General features: G+C 42.1%; 1 protein-coding gene across 3 annotated transcripts; it reads left to right on the top strand.

Moving 5' to 3' along the window:
* Window positions 1-438: 438 nt before the first annotated feature.
* LOC119726117 lies at window positions 439-15,585 on the top strand. Of its 3 annotated transcripts, none has more exons than XM_038197747.1 (17): window positions 439-574; window positions 1,528-1,908; window positions 2,627-2,708; window positions 3,665-3,776; window positions 5,109-5,302; window positions 6,068-6,205; window positions 6,532-7,293; window positions 7,520-7,631; window positions 7,803-8,049; window positions 9,151-9,287; window positions 9,719-9,994; window positions 10,624-10,692; window positions 10,841-10,953; window positions 11,262-12,216; window positions 12,770-12,977; window positions 13,239-13,484; window positions 14,677-15,585. In XM_038197747.1, exons 1-17 carry the CDS (start codon window positions 548-550, stop codon window positions 14,749-14,751), a joined length of 4,134 nt encoding a protein of 1,377 aa, XP_038053675.1. In that variant the 5' UTR covers window positions 439-547; the 3' UTR covers window positions 14,752-15,585. The 3 variants fall into 3 exon arrangements, with proteins under 3 accessions (XP_038053675.1, XP_038053665.1, XP_038053657.1); XM_038197737.1 differs by having other exon boundaries at window positions 5,106-5,302; window positions 6,071-6,205; XM_038197729.1 differs by having other exon boundaries at window positions 5,106-5,302.
* The last annotated feature ends 518 nt before the right edge of the window (window positions 15,586-16,103 follow it).

The raw sequence follows: 16,103 nt of genomic DNA, 5'->3' as shown, positions 1-16,103 counted from the left end.
ATAAACAAACTCGTAATCATGTATTGTATTGATTTTGTATTACTTTTCAGGCGCACGGTGGAACACCTGTGGATTAAACCATTCAAACAGAGGGGTGGATTTCCTTTTGTGTGCAGGGGGCGGGGCGGGGGATACCGTCTGTGTATGAATGGCTGCTTCACAATTACAAGACTTGTATTTTTCATTTAGAATTTCTTTTCACATTGTATTTTAACGTAACATTAAATTTAAAAGAGTGTGTCTTTAATGACGGACTTGTCAAAATGTTTACCCTCAAACTTTTAGCCAATCGTAGGGCTGTTTCCGTTGGCCAGTTTTGACCAATCAGAGAACAGCTACTGCGTGAGGCGCGCACGTAAACTTGTTTTTCCGGTCCCTGGATCGATCGCGACGCAGCTAGCTAGCGAGCGGCACACTGCATGCCTAGCCGGCCTGCGCCTGCACTCGGCAAGCTAGCGCGGCGGGATATCAGCTCAGCATGCAGTATCGTCACATTTTTTCATGGAATTTTGCTGTTGAAATGAACTTCGTTTGCTGATCCCATGTGATGGAATTTCAACACAGAGTTACTGCGGTAAGTGATGAGGTAGTAGGGAAATAGCAATAGCCACATTGACGTGGTTTTGCGAACACATTTTCACCAGGTTTTAAACTAAACTAAATAAAGTTGTGTTCGCTAGCCAACATGCAACGTAATCCGGCGCGGAATGAACACACTTTTCGGGGAGTAGGCCTACGGCTTTACGGGGAGGCCTAGCTAACGACTTATCAGTCACTCACATGCACTCTCCAATTTCATACCAAAAAAAAAATATTACAGGCCTGGCATTTTACAAGGGAACATTCATTTAGGCCTATATTCTCAAAATAAATAATTGTCTTTATTCATGCTTAGGCAGACAGCTATCATGATTTTAAAATTTGGATTTTTGAATTAGGCCTATAACAATATGCCAAAAAAAATGCATTGCATTGAACCATGCAGTTGAGCCTTTTACTTATTAAATTAGGGCCTAGGCCTATTTTGTTTCAAAATAAACACTTCCTGGAAATAAATGTTCAAGGGAAAACTGTTGACTCCCCCCCCCCCAGGTTTCATGTTTAAAAAAACCAAATAATTAAAGGCAACAAGGTGGCCATGGCATTTATTGCTTGGTTGTGGTAGGCCCCCTAATTAAAACTTTTTTTTCTCATAAAAATAGACACTGCACTAGCCCTAGTCTATGGCCCCTCACTGCATGGAGTAGACTCTGCTAGAGTCTACTCCAGTGCAGGGCCATAGACTATACAGTAACACTGCAAATGATGTGAACTTGATATACATGTACGGCATACATGCATCAAAACTATTAATTATGGCAGAACAAAATTGTTGAGTATCTTTGAAGTTTTTGCACCCGATTTTGACATCTGATTATAAGTACATAAAAATACCTTACTTTCACTGGTGCACGGCAAAACCAGTGTGACATTTTACATAGAACTCTCCAATGTAAAATATGCTGGTTTATTTTCATATTTGTCAAGGAGCACCATGTCTCTGGTCACACATGGTCAAAGGTTAACTCAGATGAGATCCTCACTGCTTCCCCTTCCTCAACCAACTCCTCACCGGCACTGACTCCTCGCAAGTGGTCTCACAAGAAATTTGGTCATAGGAAGAGACCAGCAGTCCCCGAGTTGCCAACCTTACGCCCGCGACGTCACACAGCAACACAAAGCACCCCCTCATTGACAGAAACTGCAGAGCCCGGGAGCGCGACCGGTCCGTCGCCGCGCAAGGAAGAAAAGAAGAAAAAGAGGCGAGCGTCTGATGCCAAGTGGCGCTCCAATCTTTCAGTTTGCTTCAAGCATCTGGAGACCAAGGTGCTTCGTGCCAGAAGCTGTTCCAAAACTCGGCTCTCAAAGGTAAGGTTTGTCATTTGAAAAAAAAAAAAAAAAATCATTTCTCTTCTGTACAGTGCCACTTTTTGTAAATGACTAGTAAGTGCTTAAAACTGTGCAAAGTTTCCTAAAGCACTCTGCTCATAAAGTCCTCAGTGGTGTAGCCAGGAATTTTTCAGTGGGGGGCGCTGGGGGGGCTGGAACATTTCATGGGGGGGCGTCATGTAGATCAATGATACATTTTTTTTAAACTCAAAATCTCAGTGGGGGGGGGGGGCGACTGGGGGGGGGGTGACAAGGTTTCATGGGGGGGCGGTTGCCCCCCCCCCCCCCCACGCCCCCCCTTGGCTACGCCACTGATAGTCCTTATAGTTACTACCCTACGACGCCCGGGTTTTCGAACAAACAAAAACTGCTGTCTTTACTCAATGCACTTCTTAAACAGCCAATTTGAAACAGAATCTACACACGACAATCAACTTCCGTCATTAATGTAAAAAAAAAAAAATCAGGTGCTTCATTTTTGCCAATGTGGTGTATTACATCTGTAACATCCCAGTTAATCCTTATCCAAAACAACATTTAGTTTGGGATAAGTGGTCACCTCCACAATTTCAGTTAGCTTTCCCTTAGAAATTTAGCTGAGTTTCCTGTTAAATCCCCAACATTAAGAACTTGTCTGTATAATACATGTTTCTATAAGCCTATTGACATATTTTCTTTTCTTTGTTTTTTTTTCCAGGAGATGATTGTGCAGAAGACTGTGCAAAAAGTACAGTACTTAGAATCTATCTTTATGTTATTGAATCAAGCGGATAAGAAAGGTGAGCCAATCAAGTTTTCTTTCACTTTGTAAGGATCTGTCTACTCTACATTGCAATTGCCTGTGTCAGATAACAGCAGGGCCCAATTTCATAGCGCTGCTTAACAGCCAACTTTGTGCTTACCAAGCCTCCATCTCTCCATCTATTTCATAGGGACCGTTAAGCAGTAAGCACAGCAAAAGCACGCTTAACCCCAGAAGAAAACTTTGCTTAAATCAGTGGCGTAACAATCTCCATGCACGCGCAACCGTTAGCACGTTCACGGCATGAAATAGTGCTTAAGCAGCAGCATGATTTTCTGCTTACTGTTAAGCAGTGCTATGAAATTGCGCCCACTTCTTAGTGAGCAACATTACTGCACTCTTATGCAAAGTCAAAAATTAAGAAGATGACCGAAGAAATTGACTGGAGTATGGTTGGAAGTTGCAGCGGGTTGTGCCGAACTCTGCAGTTGGTAGAGCACTAGTACATTGTTTGGAAGGTCGCAGGTTCAAACCCGACACCAGTCACTTTCTTTGTTCAACTTCATAATTATTATATATGAACATGATCCCTTTCCTCTTTCGGTTTATTTGTCAAAATAAGCAAATTAAAAAAAACCTACAAAACTGTTACTGAAGGACAGTTGAGTACTGTTTTATTCCTCGCCTGCGAAAAAAGAATGCGACAGGTTTGAGAAAATGAGATGTGTAGAATTCTTGGGTCAGACATGTCGATAGATGACATTTTTTTCCCCAACAACTGATAAAAGAAAGTTTTAGTCAGAATAACACAGGCATGCAACTTTTCCTCGGATCAGCTGATTTCCTCTTTTTTTACTTCCCATGTGTGCCATTGAAAATAAAAAAAACACTGTACAAAGTCTTGGAAAGATTTGAACTTCCTCTTTTTTTGTGACTTCCCAGTTGCATGCCTGATAACAAAAGCTATGATAAGTGGTCTGTGTTTTGTTTCAGGTAAAAAGTGTGAATTTTCACCAGTGCGAGGGCTTCAAAGTCTGCAGTCGGCCCGCAGAGAGTTTGCTAACAGGTCCTACTACAGAAACATACAGAAAGCACAAGGAAGAAGGTAATGTAAAAAGGTTTTGGTATTTTTTTTTAATCCCACGATTTGACCTTGGTTATATGTATGTGGCCTAATTTCGAGTAGTTTAATAGGGGGGTAAGTGGTGCCACCAAAGTCAAAATAGTCCCCCCCCCCCCCCCCCCCCCCGAAAAAAAAAAAAACCATCTCAAAAAATTTGAAAAAAAAATTGTGAGCCCCCCCTTAAACCAAATCTTGGGTGCGCCACTGTACCTGATGAGCCATTCCATAAATTGAGGGTCAAATTTTTTTTTTGTATATCCCTGTTAAATTTGATAGACTTGGTAAATTCAGGACACACTCTTAATGCCTTCTCTCTCTAAGAGTGATTAAGATAAGGCAAAGTACCTACCAAACAATACAGAAAATAGTTTGAAGTCACTTTTACTGATCTTGTATGGCAAATTACAAATGTATACAGGTCAGGTGTAGCTGGCACAAAAAAATGTTACACTTTTGGACCCCACATTTATTGAATGACCGTTAAAAACATGTACATGTTATTGTGATTCTTTATTGAACATTCATAAATACCTCAGACAGTTTAGCTATTCCTATTGGTCGAGAGCCCGTCACGTGGCCGGTCTTAAACAGATGATAAAGACATGGCTAGCTGGTCTTAAACACTTTTCCAGTGTCACAATCAAATGTGGACTCCTAAAAATCCAGTGCCTCTTACCATTTCATTGGTTGAACGTTCACAATCCTCACGTAGGCATGCGCAACACTACCAGAGAGTCAGAATTTTATAGTTCTAAATTCAAAACACAATGCCCCAGGTGCATTCTGCGCGACATCGCGCAGAACATGCTACGCGCGCGTCAATCTCCATAAAAGGGTTGTTTACATCTTACTCGCCAGCTGAACACTCCATTATTTTGCTAGAGCGATGTTTCTAAAAAACATGAAGTGAACTTGTTGAACAAAATCGGGATTTTTGAACGAAATGTTTGATTTTTTTTTACCGAAAAGATATTTATGAATGGGACTAAATATGTGCTCGGTCGGTATTTATCACTCTGTTTAAGATCGCTTAGACTGTGGGTGCTGATAATTACCCTCGCCTCCGGCTCGGGTAATTATCAGCACCCAGACTCTAAGCGGTCTTAAACGGAGTGATAAAAACCTCCGGAGCACATATTTATTCCCTTACCAAAAACTAAATTAAACAATACACTTGCATAAAATGTACCCCCAACCCACGCCCCATTCCCAAATTTCATCCCCTACCCTACCCCACATCCTCACTAAAATTAAACAAAATAAATTGCAACATTTTTATTCGAACACTTTTTTTTTCTCCATGCTCTTTAGCAGTACAAATACGGCCGTTGAGAATCCAGATCCAAAACCAAGCCTGCAAGAGGGTGTTGTGCCAGAGAATAGCAGAACCAACAGTGAGCAGTTAGTTCCTCCCTCTGTGACAATAACAGCAGGTCAAGTAATGAAAGAGAAGTCAAGGGGGAACAAATCAAGTTCCCACGCAAGCAGAACTGCAACAAAGCAAAAAGGTCAGATATTTGGAGAACTATTTTATCACTAAATTCTCGTTTTTATGTTTTTTTTTGGCAATATTGGAATCGCTGAAGTGTCTGGTGAATTTTGTTGCTTTGGAGTAGTTCGTTTGTTGTTTGTGCATTTTGTTTGTCTGAAGCAACAAAAGTGCTCAAAATCTAAAGATGGGTGTTTAACAGCTAACCTGATGAAGTTTTAGCTTTACGAATGCTGTATATTCCGAGAAAACGATATTCTAGGATATTGATTTCAATCCAATAGTTGCCCTGTCATATTTTATTTTGCACTCGAAATCAACATCCGGAACACTTTCTTATTCAACCGATTGCAGCTACGCCATATCACGCACTGAACCGACAAATAATAGCAACTGTGTACAGTGTGTACATCGTTTCAATGCCTGCGCGCACCCATCCACGGTCTCGACCAACTACAAACCAAGTTCTAAAAGAAATTTCCCAAAAAGTGTCACTTGATGCATCTTTGAAAATGACCTTTTTTGAATGTTTTCTTCAAAATGACAGCATGCCAGAAGGAATAGTTTCACAGGGAGTTTAGTGCCATTACTATCTTAAACCAAGTAAGCCTTTTAACAATAATTTTGTCAGTTTTTGGATAGCTGCAAATGATCTACTCTAGCTTTAAAGGCAGCAAAAACTTTTCAAGAAGCTATGCGAAGCTACATGTACATGTATATGAAACCTGTCTGCTAGCAGTCAGTTAAATTTGCATTGCTAACCTAGATTCTTGTTTATTTCTAGCAGCCCAGCAAGACAGAGCTGTCCCATCCACCCCGACCAAATCTCTCATCTGTGAGGAGCAAGACCTGGATCCCGAGGACCCATCTCCTAAGACTCCCAAGTTTAATACCAAGGATCCCACAAAGGGTGGCTTCAGTGGTGATTCCTTTCAATTGGCTCGACATTTTCATCTTTCTAAATTTCCCACACCCATCGGCAATGCGAGGTTACTTGGGCTTGCATCCCATCAAGAAGTTCATTAGAGTATGGGTATAGCAAGTCTCCCTCTACAAAGAAAGGTCTTTCAGAAGAATAAATGTGAACATTCCCCAAAAGCAGCAAGAAAGAAATCAAACTAAGTCCCCAAACAGCTGAAAAATATTAAATATGTCAGAAATACATAAATTGTAACTCTCACTAGAAATGTCATTAGAAAAAAGAAGAAAATCCAGGTAATCGGTCCCTGTTACAATTTTGTTTTGTAGGACACATCTCACAATTCCAAGTGATGACATCGCCAAGGCGCAAAGCGCCAAGCAATACAGCCCAGATCCCAAGTCAGAGCCCAGTCAGAAGTGGCAGAAAGGGCATTCCGACCACGCCTTCACTCTACAGCCCAGATAAACCCCAAGCATGGAGTCCACTAAATTACAAAAAGGCTGATGTCGGGCAAGTGGGTTCAAAGAGTAGCCGTTCTGCAAGTCCGGCCAGGAAGAATGGAGGAGCTGATCCCCACCGATCACCGAACAACCTGGTCGTTACAAGTCCAGCCAAAAGTCCGGCCGCAAAGTATGACCGAGTTGCTCCTCACTGGCCAGCTTACTGGAGTCCAGCTAAAAGTCCAGCAGAGAGCCCAGTCGCTAGCTCTGGGCTCGCAAGCCCCTGCCGAGTCCCATGTTGGAGCCCGCCGCGAACACCAAACGCTAGTCCAGCGACAAGACGTGGCAGTGTGGCACTGTCATACCGGCCATCAAATTGGAGTCCGGCTGGTAAAGTGGCCAGCAAGAATGCTTTTGGCTACCAGCCACAGTATAGTCCTGGACACAGCCCAGTTGTTCACCAAGTAATGGCTGATTTCATCCGACCACTGGCATCGTGCCCAACCAGAGCTTCGGCCTATGCTTTGGCCACTAGTCCAGGGAGAAGCTACGGAAGCATTGATCTTGTGAGCTCATCTGATCTCGTCATGACTTCACCATCCAAACGATACAAGATTGTCGGGAAGTCCATCATGAGCTTGGGAGATGGTGAGTTTTAATGTTAATCAGCTTTGAAGGACAGGAAACAATTGCTTTAAATTAAAAATTGGGTTTAGTCCCACACCAACATTAATTAGTCAAGATTTTAACCAAACATTGTCAACTAGCTATTGGAAGCGTTCCATGTAACTTAGTCAAGCTATCAATTTTCATATACATGTAGCTCTTGACTGAGCATGTTGGTTGTTATTGTGACACTTCTGTGCCTTTTCAGCTGAGCCTGGAACATGGGAGATCCCACCATTTCCCAGCTCTGATGTCGCGGGCAGATCAACACCGGACTTGACATGTCAAGAAGAGATCCTGTCTTGGAGAGAAGAAAACAAGTGAGCAACGTATTACTTTTGCCATTTAAAAAAAAGAGGGGGCCTGAGATCTCAGTCCGCACAGGACCTTTCTGAAGGGCAGTTTTCCTGTTTCTTATGTTGCATTTGCACTGACAACAGCAAGTTTTCCGTATTGTAAATCTTTCCTATTGACCATTACTTTGCCCCCAGATCCAAGAATCTCACCCCTTACACCACGCCCAGCTCCAACCGTTTCCCCCTTTCCTCCACCTCCCAACCTCCCTCTGTTCCCCCCAAGAAGCGTCCCGCCACCTGGTCAGCCAAGTTTGTCAATGACGTCAGGCAGTCTCAATCTAGCCTTGTCACCACGCAGACGAAGAGCAAGCGATGCAAGAGGCTGTTTTATGATGAGATTGGGGAGAGAGCTGCAGGAGAGTCAAACTCTAAGAAACAGAAGGTACATACTCTGGAATTGTTCAAATTCAAATTTAAAGGGAATGTACAACATTTGCTTTTGCTTCAATTTTCAGAAATAAATGGATTTGGAGGATTAATGCATTATAGAAAATATTGGTAAACTGACTTGTTTCACGTTTTGGGCTTGTAGATGCTGGAAAAACCAAGAAAACCTATCATGTTTTAGTAGTCTGGTTCCCTGACCCCACTTAAGATGAAACGGAGCTAATACACTTCGGGGAATTGTAAGGTCAGAGAATCAGTCTAGCAGGCTTGTACCCCTTCAGAGGTGTGTAATCAATTGCAAAGAAAAGTCAGAATAACTAAATATGAACTATTAAGAACAATTTTTGAAAAAAAGCCAGTTTTTTTCAATGCTGGTCGGCCGACCAGCATTGGAAAAATACAGGTTTTCTTGAAAATGTCAGCACACCAGGAGCCACGGCTTTAAAGGATATGCTTTAGACTGTCATTCCCTAGCAATCCAGTAAGGTATTTCGTGATAACTTGATCATTTCGTTTTTTGATGTTTGCAAATGTTGCATTTTCCCTTTAAGCAATTCAATTTTTTATTTGTTTTATTTGAATACTGGTATTAACGCCAAACAAGCCTCAGTGCATAAACAGGCACTGTAGCTCGCTAAATTAAAGAAACCATAATACAACAATCAATGTTTGGTTTTAGAGGTGGGAGGGAAAAGCGCAGAATGATATTTAATGGCTATTATTGACATGATTCCAGGATCTATGGATTATCCACTTGCACAGAAAGGGTCTATGATATGCGAGCAGATTCGGCGATTAATTATGCAAAACAAGACTGCGTCTTGACCTCGAGATTCTGACAATTCAGCAAGGCATTATATATCGGGGCTTCTGTAACTCATACTACAAAAAGATGTCAGCCAAATTGACCAGTCAACAGCTTAGTCCACATTTCTGATTGAAATCACAATTTCTAAAGTGGACCCTAATTGGCTGGCCTGCAGGGTTGCATAAAATTTGCATTGCACAGGGAGGTAAGGGTTAAATTAGGACCAAACTTTACCCATGGTTTTGATTTAGCATTGTTTAGTATATTGTATGTCTGTGCATTACGTAGTTCCAAGAGGCAAGCATCAGTATGGACGGCAGTGACATAAAGAAGAAGGGACCAAGGAGAAAGTACCACAAGCGAGCCACCGCAGCCCGTATCAGACCCTGGGATCCTGTCAATAGCAAAGTCTCCAGTCCAGTCTGGTAAATATACATGTACACAGAGTCAGTCAGGCTCTGTGTAAACCGACACCTAAATAGGCCATCAGCCTGGGGGTTTGGTCAGTATCAAATCAGGGCATAAATGATTATAGTGCGCATGCGCAAGGTATACTGCCCCTAGAGTGGTAACAAGCATTTTGATGGACATTCTGAAAAAAAGGGTGATAATACCCAAAAAGCTGCCACCGCTGCAATGCTATCACATATTTACAAACTCTGGAGGTGCATACCTTGCCAAAAATCGCTATGACGATTATTCCCCTCATTTGATACCGATGGCCAAAAGGCTGATGGCCTAAAATGCCAAATAAAAGTTGATTGTTTTTTTTTTAACCAGCAGTTCTTAAAACCTACCTCACTAAAAAAAAAGGTGTTATGCAATGTTACAAATCGTACTGTTCTACCTAAACCAGTGGAATCACAAGGCAGCAAAACAATTTGAGCAAATCCAAATCGTCCCCCTCATCCACTGCTTCGAGTGCTGAGCCATCACCCCAGCAAAGACCCAAAACCAAGCTCTGCGGACAAAACAAACCCAGCAGAAGAAAGTCTCGGAAGCCCAGGAAAATTGTCCGTGGAGGACTGCGGATCGTCATCAAAGAGGAACACAAAGCAGATCTGGAGTTGGGCGTGGAGGAAATCATAGACGTGGATGAGGTTGACCCTGACTGCCTGACAAAAGAATTCCGGTACGTGGAAGAATTGTTCAGAGCATTTAATAAAGCATTTCAAGTAATTCACAATAAGTACAAATTCCTGTTGGAAAGGGCAGGTGTTTTTTTAGCAGACTGATAAAGAGCAGGGTGGCCGACAACAATCTAACATATACCCAAGGCTTCCTAGGGGGATGAGGACACAACGAAGACATGTTGTCAACCTTGCCAGTGACCTTATTTAGAAAAAAAAGGACGGTCGCATGCGGTGCAACCGAATTACAATTAATGAAGACGATTCAACATTGGATTTTCCCTTCGCCGTACTCGGGTAGGACTCGATCGTGAATTGTTCTCACAATCACTTGGGACAACACTGGGCGTCAAGTGTTCATAAAATAGTCCGTGAAGGACAAAACCCAATATTGAATTTAAATCACCAGGACGCAAATTCCATCTTATGACTAATGATGACTATGCTATTGGAAAGCTCAAATCCTACTCTACTCTCAACTTAATTTGGAAAATGTCAACATTCATTCGTAGAAAACCTGCCACCCGCTTGAGCTACACCGGCAAAAAAGTTTGCATTGTAATTTTACTTTGAAAATGAAGGGTTTAACGTTGATCCTTTTTCATAAGATATTCTGGTCATTGTTTTACAGCAAGACATCCAATAATAGACAGCTCTTTTCCGAAAAAAGCAACTACGTACATGTAGACCAAGACAGCAGGTAAGTGAATTTGTCTTCTAAAAACTTTTTTTACGAGTGTGGCACGCTTTAGCCAAAGCTGTTTGATAGTGGGAAAACAAGATAGGCTTGTTATATTAAAGACTGGGTGCTTTTAACCGATTCTTTTGTTTGCTTCTTTCCTTGCCAGCCAAGGCAGTCTGCTGCTCAGTGAGATTCCCCAACTGCCAGATGAAATCATCGCACCGTTACTCCTGTCTGGTGATTCTGAACAGTGCTTCCTAGAAGATTCAGAACTAGAGAGTAAGTCTCTCTCTCTCTTTAAAAGAAGCTCAACAAACTTGTCTTACAGCTCATGACAATATTTTTTTTGTTACATGTATATCTATGACATCAACTGTTCACATTCAGCAAACTGATCGGGTAAAAATAGTGCCTGCTAGAGATGAGAAGCTGATGTATCTACTCAATATAAATTTCATGTTGTTTTAATATCATCTTATTAAGGCAATTCCCGTTGTTCTGTACTCAGTATAGTTACAGCTTTCAATCTGGATGTTTCTGCAAAGGAACAACTAATTATCTAAGACTTCAACATTTTAATCTCGCAGGGACACTTCAACCAGAGATGTATGCAACCTCAGCAAACGCAAACCGCCTCAAAACGACCAAATCAGATGATGAGATAGTCCTGACAATCTTGGATTTAGAGGAGGAATCCAGGACCAGCGCCTCAACTCGCAGCTCGCCAGACTCTGTCAGTACTCAGCACTCTGATCCCACCGCTGCCACCGATTTTGTCAGTGTCCTAGACCAAGAAGGGTTTTCTGATCAACTGCAAGGAGCTCTCTTGGAGGCATATCGGCTCATGAGCGCTGAAGCAGGTACTTCTGGCTGTCCACCCACGGTGATTCTAAGCCCAGTCAGGCTGTCTAAGCTGGGAAGTCTGAACAGAGAGCTGAGCCCACAGAAGACCTTCTACCTTGTCAGCCCGGTCAAACAGGAGAAGCAAAATCTGGGAACTGATGCCAAGGAAAGAGGGTATCTGGGAGAGCACGGTGAAGACAACATCACTGAATCCATGGCTCGCTTTGCATCCAGTGCCCTGAGCGGTCAGTCCCTGGATTCTTACAACCAACAACCCAAGACCAATCATGATGTTTCAGAAGCCATTTACAGCGACAACGAGAAAGTCTATCGTGGAGCCACCCAGGCCCTCCTCAATGGCCAACTCGTTAGCAAGACTGCGTCTTCTCTGAAAGCCAGCTCCTACCAAGCCCAAACAACACTGATCTGCGTCGATTCTGGAACCCCTACCAAGAACCAGTCCAAGTTGCCTTACTCAGTACCTGCAACGGCTACAACAGGACTGGAATTTGTCATCAAGAAACCAGAGACTTCTAATTCCGCTTCTGACACCAATATAAATGTTGGATCTCCCTACGTAAGCACGTCACCTTCAACATCTACTCTTTCAACACCAAGAGGGTACATGAATCTCAGTCATTTATCTCAGAGCTCAGCAGAGCATTCATTATCACCTGAGCTACCCAAAGAAGCTTACAGGTGAGAGATATTTGACAATTGTCCCGACTTTTATGAAAAATTTTGCTACTTGCCCCACTGGTAAAGGTAGTGTATATATCATCATATCGTCGTGTCCATGCAACAAGGTCGTATCTCCTAACATGGGCCATAGGTGAAACGCGATTTTCAGCATGTCAATAGGTCGTATCTCACTTAAAATAACCCGGATGTACACACAAATCAATGGACATCGAGATACGGCCTTGTTGCACGGAGTGTATTTGCGCGAGATACACCTTTTTTGCAGAATGGAGTTACGACCTGACACTGACGCGACGATATGCAGAGGAAACAGCTTCCTGTTTCTTCATTTCCTTATTGACAAAAAATTTCTCTTTATTATTTTTTTATTACGATCAAAATGGATTTTTGCTCAAGTTCAAAGTTGGTCCCACATACAGATGGCTTAGGCTATTCCCATAGAGCTTGACTTCAGAGATAGTAACTTTTCCACAGGCTTCTCCACCTTGCAAAGCTTTAAATCGAGTTTGTAAAATAATGCCATTAAATGCCAGTTACCATTTATTGTAAGTTTGCCAATCATCAAGCAAGAGCAGTGGGACTGGACCGACCCACCGACCATAGATCTTCAAGCTGACGAATCACTAGATGATCTAATGAGTGAAGATCTGCTGGCCAGGTACTGCCACACCTACGACTGTCTGGGCGTGGACTTAGCTGCACAGAACAGCGTTGGGGAAGGACTGATTGAAGTTCCTGACTGGCAGCCTGAGAAGAATGTGAGTCAGCCCTGAAGTTTTCACCTACCTTAACTGGCATCCGAGAGTGGCGCAAACCCAAAACGTATTCACGTCAACTCAAACAGAGAGGGCAAACTTTATGTTTTAATTTTTCAGACTACACTCTCGAGTCATTCCATGTGACTAGAACATCAGACATTTTCATGACTTGCACATTTGAAGTACATGTAGCTCCCGTTTCATAAGGACTAATGCAAGGTTCAATTAAGTTAGTTACAGCTGATTTCTTACCCTGTGCAGGTTGGCAGCCAGTCCTCCAATGGTGATTTCTCATCGTCTATGTCCTCATCATCATCACTGTCATCCTCGCTGTCGCCCTTGGTAACTGGCCGCATCTCCCATGGGTCTGCAACATCTGACAGCATGCAAAGCGCGGAGTGCCAGGTAGTTCCTAATCTGTCCGCTGACGACAATGGGACTGTCGGCTCCGAGTCGGACACCAGGGAAGGCGAATTGACAGGGAACCAGTTTGGCTTCCAGAGACAGGTGAGCTAGACACCTTCGTTAGGGTTGTTCAGGGAGAGGGTGGGGAGGGAAAGGCAGGGGTGGGGTGGAAGGGGGGTTTGAGAGGGGATGGGGTGGGGCTCGGCAGGGAGGACGGGAGTTACGGTAGGGGGCAGGGGAAAGAGTGAAGAGGGGGTAGAGGTGAGGGTGGGAGTTGGGGAGGGGATGGGTCGGGGTTGGGAAGTTGAGGGCGGGGGGAAGAGGATTGGGTGGGGAAGGAGTGGAGGGAGAGTGGCAGAAGGGGTGAGGGGTGATGGGGGATTGGAAAGAAGGGGAGGAGATGGGCCTGGTTAAGGTAGGGAGAGATGAAGGGTGGAAGAAAGGGTGGCCATGGAAGCAATTAAAAGATCACTGGCCCAAGGGTGACTGAGGCAATTTGGGATTTGGGTGGATGGTAGAGGTGACAGGCGAGTGTCTTGCTGGCAGGCTGCATGGGTTGTAGTTAATTTCCAAGCTTCAAATCACATTTCTGACGTCATTCCTACTGAACCCCATAAGATTTCAGTGTGCATTGTAATTGTTGCACCAAGCATGCTACCACAACAGTTGTAGTTCACAAAGTTATCTAGCTTTATACAACTGACATACAGATCCTTGTCATTTGATTGGTGGAACTCGCATCACGCGACATTCGTTATTGCTCCCATTCACGCCAGGGCTCAAAAAGTCCCATTGGGGAATGGGAAATACTATTCAACAGTTAGGATCATCCTTGTTCCATGACGCGGTATTTCTGTGCAAATGCATGCTGGTGTGCGCGTTCAGCATAGCGCGTATTGTTCCATAAGAGCCAGCGCTACAGAATTGGGTTCAAACATTTTCGTGAAGGGGTGGTTTGGAAGAGAGAAATACATTTTCCACCAATTTTGAATTGAAATAAAAGTTCAAAAATATCAAATGACAAGAATCTATATGTCAGTTATATAAAACAAATATTGAGTGGCTTTAAATTGTGAAATGGGAGGAATATTATCGCTCGGTAATATCTGGACTTTTCCAGTTCACCATGTTCACTCGGCTTCGCCTTGTGAAATGGAAAAGTCCAGATTTTACCTTTGCGATAACATTCCTCCCATTCCACTCTAAGCCACTCAATATTTGTATATTATATGCATCAAGAATATTGCCAGTGAAACTGCATTTACAAATGCAGTACTTTCCCCCTTTCTGACAGGAAGTAAAATCTGAGATTGAGGACTCCCCGGGAAAGAGTTTACAGATGTTCCACTGCTGGCTTGTCAATCAGTAATTCTCATCAAGAGTTTCCATCCGCCAAGCAAGGGTAGCCTTTCAACTTTTGTGAAGTATTTTGAAAAGGGTTCCTTCCTTTAGTGTTGAAAAACCTTGTTCCAAATTGGATTGTTTCACAACTTTTTCTGAATATTTTGATTTTAAATAAGCTTTAAAACCATGCTTTTAATTTTGACATTGTTTGCATTTTAGACATGTTCTAATTGTTGGAAACTTTTAAGTTGATTGCATTGTTTAGGAATTTGTGAACTTTAAATCAAGCTTTGATGTTGATATCTGGAATGTACATGTTTAAAGACACAGGAATCCTGACCCTTTTTACCCTTCAAAATCCAATAAACACATTAAGAATTTGAAGGATTTTGCAGGATTATGGAAGGCTTACCTCAGCAAATTTAACTTTGCATTCAGGGGGCTTGATGCACTGTGAAAGTCCTATTACAGAAAATACGACATTAGTTTTAAAGGATTTTAGCCTAGTGAGTTAGCACAAGTGTGCATCCTAGAGAAATATACGAATATTTCTCTGTTGAAAAGGTTACTGTATTATTTTTTAAATAAATCAGTCAAACAATTCTCCAAATGTAGAAATGTTGTTGATAATTACCAAGAAATAATGATATGTATATGTTGGGCCATTATGAAAGAAATGTGTTCTGTACAATGTTAATGACAATCAAGACATTACTATACATGTTGGAATGTTGTTTTAGAAATGTTGTACAGCGTTATTTTTCGACAACATGATGTTGAAAACAATTGACTTGTTTGTTAACTTATTGCATTATGAAGAAGTAAAATAAAACAGTTTGCAGAACAATGTTGTTTTTCACTAATTTACAAATTCACCCAAAAGCACTTTATTTTCCTCAAATTTTTAATCACCAATTCCATCATTTAGTTCATGTACATTGTACACAGTTTCGCGACATGATCTCACACCAGTTACACGACTGTGAAAAGTTACACTAGATTTTCTCTTTGCAAAGGCGCTCTTGTTACTCAAAAAGTTACACCAGCAAAATAAAATACACACAGCCGGTTTTTGAAATCAACGTAAAAAACTCATCTTTTGAGCCTCTAACGAAGTCACTGTAATATTCTTAAAACCGAAAAAATACCTTCTATAACACAAACTCTTCCCAGATTTTAGACACAGATTCATCAAACATTTTCTGAAACCTCACCACCATACTTTACAACAAAACATTATTCAAAATAAATTATATCTATTAAGCCTGATTGCACTTTCTGCCGTCCACATTGGACAAATCGACAAATATACACAACTGAGGAAACGCAACTCCCTTAAAATAAATGAGTTCGCTTACTGTTTAATTTTTTTTTTTT

The sequence above is a fragment of the Patiria miniata genome, unplaced genomic scaffold, assembly GCF_015706575.1.
Source record: "Patiria miniata isolate m_02_andy unplaced genomic scaffold, ASM1570657v1 HiC_scaffold_1, whole genome shotgun sequence".
Classification (NCBI taxonomy): Eukaryota; Metazoa; Echinodermata; class Asteroidea; order Valvatida; family Asterinidae; genus Patiria; species Patiria miniata.
This window is presented reverse-complemented; position numbering and strand designations above follow the sequence as displayed.